At 38.6% G+C, this 3249-nt stretch overlaps 1 protein-coding gene across 1 annotated transcript; it reads right to left on the bottom strand.

Annotated features, from left to right (window-relative positions):
- Window positions 1-222: 222 nt before the first annotated feature.
- On the bottom strand, window positions 223-3019 carry LOC132053713 (laccase-12-like). Its single transcript, XM_059445824.1, has 6 exons — window positions 2831-3019; window positions 2569-2720; window positions 2183-2427; window positions 1944-2072; window positions 881-1837; window positions 223-615 (listed from the first exon to the last, which is right to left on the bottom strand). The coding sequence occupies exons 1-6, from the start codon at window positions 2951-2953 to the stop codon at window positions 485-487; spliced, it is 1737 nt and encodes a 578-aa protein (XP_059301807.1). The 5' UTR covers window positions 2954-3019; the 3' UTR covers window positions 223-484.
- Between the last annotated feature and the right edge of the window lie 230 nt (window positions 3020-3249).

Genomic DNA, 3249 nt, shown 5'->3' with positions numbered 1-3249 from the left:
ATAAAACTACAAGCTTCAAAAATACTCATTTTTTCCTAGACTCCGTACCAATTTAATTATGTTGTAAATTATGAAATTTTTACACTATATGTCCATTTCTTCATGGGATTTGGTTTATTTTTCTTCATGAGCTAGCACTTATACATTGTAGTAGCGAACATGCCAAGTTGCTTATTAGAATATAAAATTTGTTGTGAATCATCAATAAAGAAAGCGGAAAAATTATTCAGAAATCAATTCATCTCTATTTGTTGCACTTAGAAAGAATACAATATTTTAAAATAGATGATGCCTTTACTTGCAAGTGTTGGCACCATCTTGACCCAAATCATATAAGAGTATCAAAAAAGGAACTACTAATCGAACAAAAAATAAAAAGAAACTACCCCAAATGGGGGTATAACAACAATTGACATGGACTAAAAATATTAAAAATGATTTCTGTAGTGCTGTGGACTTTGTTCTATGGTGAGTTTTGCAGCAGTTAGCAGACAGGAAGATCAACCGGAGGCTCCTCCAATGCTTCCAATTCAGTAACTCCATTTTCCACAAGGAAGGCCATGGCCAAACCCCAAGTAATGTGCACATCCAAGTGACAGTGCATAATCCAAACTCCTGTTTATGATTAAAAAAAAAATATATGTAAGTCCAAAGATTGAATTGTGACATGTTAAGTTCTATGCACTAAGGTCAATTTTTAGATAATTATAGGTAAATCTCTTGATTGGTAACCTGATAAAGGTTGTAATAAACCTGCTATCACAGGTTAGTGAAAATCTTTATACTGTCAGCATATATAGTTTTTTTTTTTTTTTTTTTTTTTTTTTTTTTTTTTTTGTGCGTAATATGCAAAGAAGAAAGTCTTTTTATGTCTTCTCACCTGGATTATCAGCTACAAATCGGATGACTGACCATCCTTTGACTGGTACACTTGCTGTATTACGAAGAGGTGGATCAACAAGGTTGAATTTAGCAGTATCGGTTTGTGGATTGAAGTTTCCAAAGCCCTCAGCAAGGATGTAAAAATCATATCCGTGAAGATGAATTGGGTGGTTCTCAGCGGTCTGGATACTAGTCCCCTGTAACACAAGCTGCACTCTCGAACCATATTTCAACTTGTATAATTTAGTCGCCGAAATAGGTTGCCAGAGTGACCTGCTCACATTACCGGTGTAATCGAATTTAACCGGTGGGACTGCTGGGAAATCGGTTGAGAAAACTCCAGGTATGCCCTGGTGATGTGCCTGAAGCAAGGAGAAATTGGATGGTAGCACAAATGACACATTGTTCATACTTGCAGTAAATCGAGTTCCATTTGGACCTTGACAGCTACTAGAGCTTGCCCCTGCAGGGCAATTGTTGAGTCCCAATCCAACTGTAAAGAGTAGGTTTTCGTCGATATCGGTTGGTACTTCGACCTTTTTTGCACTCCTGAAACTGCTTGTGAAGGCAGTGGCGGTGGTAGTATCGTTAAATGCTGGCAGAGATGGTAAAGTGGGATTGATCTTGACACCCTTAGCAGGGCAAGGAGCAGCCTTATACTCTAAAATGGCTGTGGTTGTAGTGTTGTCAAAGGGTGCTCCTTGTCCACTTGCATAGGCACGCGCAGCCATGTAGTATCGGGCTGGTGGTTGATTAGCAGTGATGAGGACATCAGTAGTTTGTCCTGGTCCTAACATAAGGACTGATGTGGTGAAAGGTTTGACATAAGATGCATCTGCTCCAACAACAGTGAGCTTGTGGTTGGCCACTGAGAAGAAAAGTTGTTGGTTGAGTGCAGCGTTTATGACTCTAAGGAGGTTCGTCTCACCCGAGTCCACATGTACTATGGTAGTATCTGCATAAGAATTTAAGTTATATGCATCCGACTGTGTAGTTTAATCTATTATAGCAAGTTACATTTTTAATGTACTGTTTCAAGTAAGTTGGAGATTGACACTCACCTTGACTAGAACAGTTGTAAAGATCACCTGGTTGACCATTGATGGTGTAAGCATCCGATATATTAGGCGCTCCTCCTGTTCGTGTAGCTTGTCTAATAACGTCAATGGGGTTTGCATCCCACCACTCACCTAATCAACATGCCCAAATTCATTATATTTATTTCAAGAAAACTAGTAAACAAAAATTATGCAAAAATCAAACTCAATTTTAATCTAGTAAGGAGAGAAGGAATTAGTACCAAGCAGAATAGGTGTTTCTCTTTTGGGCTTAGGGAATGGGTAGGACGTTCCTTCTTTAGGGTGAATAACTAGGGCTCCATAAACAGTGGCCCTTAGCCATGAGCTGTGTGCGTGCCACCAAAGTGTCCCTTCTTGTCCTTGAATTGTAAACCGATAAGTGTAACTCCCTCCTGGTCTAATTGGACACTGAGTGATAAATTCTGGTCCATCCGCCCATGCTGTTCTCATTTGCCTCACCCCATGCCTTTAAAATGCAACAAAGTATTAGAAATATGAAGAAGGAAAAAACCCGAAAATGTCATCACACGTTCAAGATGTCATTTTATTTAAGTTACTACATACAATGAGAGTGCATACAATTAGCGTTCTGCATGCACGAACTTACCAATGAATGGTGACATTATACTGAGCCCTATTGACAACCTTGATCACTAGAGTATCTCCATTGTTCACTTCCAAAGTTGGTCCGGGGAATTGCCCGTTCACAGTTATGGTGTTGTGCGTATTGCACAGCCTCTTCACTGGTGTTGCTTGAATCTGTTCCGCCAAAAAAAAAAAAAAAAACAGAGGTCAGTCTAGTTATAAAATTTCTAAATGTTAGCAAAATGACACAGGGTAGCATTTTTTTTTTTTTTTGGATAACATACAACAAAGTCGTGGTAGTGAACTTTGGCTTTTGCTAAAGACGCAGCATTTGCAAAGAGAAGAAAAATGCCATAGAATAACAAAGAGCGCAAAGGGTTGGAAATGCTCATGTTGAAGGCCTCCATTGGATTTTTTTTTTTTCCCCTTTTACTTGAACTTTGTCAAGTAATGGTAGTTTGTGTTTGTGAAAAATTAGAGAGTTGAGGCTTTAGTTATATAGGAAAAGAAGAAGAGAGAGAGGGTGGTTTAAGGTTGGCAGATTAGGTTTTGATTAAGCATGAAGGTCATATTATGACGCAAAACTTAGTTCAACCCCTGTAGGAAGAGTTGGTGCACCCACTCATTAGCCTATCATACTGCACAAATTTTCTTCTGAAGTCTCTATTTTGAGGTTAATAATGTTTTCACGTTTCAAAGCAAG

Source organism: Lycium ferocissimum, chromosome 1, assembly GCF_029784015.1.
Source record: "Lycium ferocissimum isolate CSIRO_LF1 chromosome 1, AGI_CSIRO_Lferr_CH_V1, whole genome shotgun sequence".
NCBI classification, from domain to species: Eukaryota; Viridiplantae; Streptophyta; class Magnoliopsida; order Solanales; family Solanaceae; genus Lycium; species Lycium ferocissimum.
Note: the sequence above shows the minus strand (reverse complement) of the source record. Positions and strands in the feature narration are given on the sequence as shown.

What these genes read in the sequence shown, in the direction of transcription:
- LOC132053713 (XM_059445824.1), bottom strand. Translation starts at nt 2,953, where the DNA reads ATGGAGGCCTTCAACATGAGCATTTCCAACCCTTTGCGCTCTTTGTTA. An exon ending in TATAATGTCACCATTCATTG is followed by an intron (nt 2,428 to 2,568) that starts GTAAGTTCGTGC and finishes TGCATTTTAAAG; the next exon opens with GCATGGGGTGAGGCAAATGA. An exon ending in TTACAACTGTTCTAGTCAAG is followed by an intron (nt 1,838 to 1,943) that starts GTGAGTGTCAAT and finishes ATTCTTATGCAG; the next exon opens with ATACTACCATAGTACATGTG.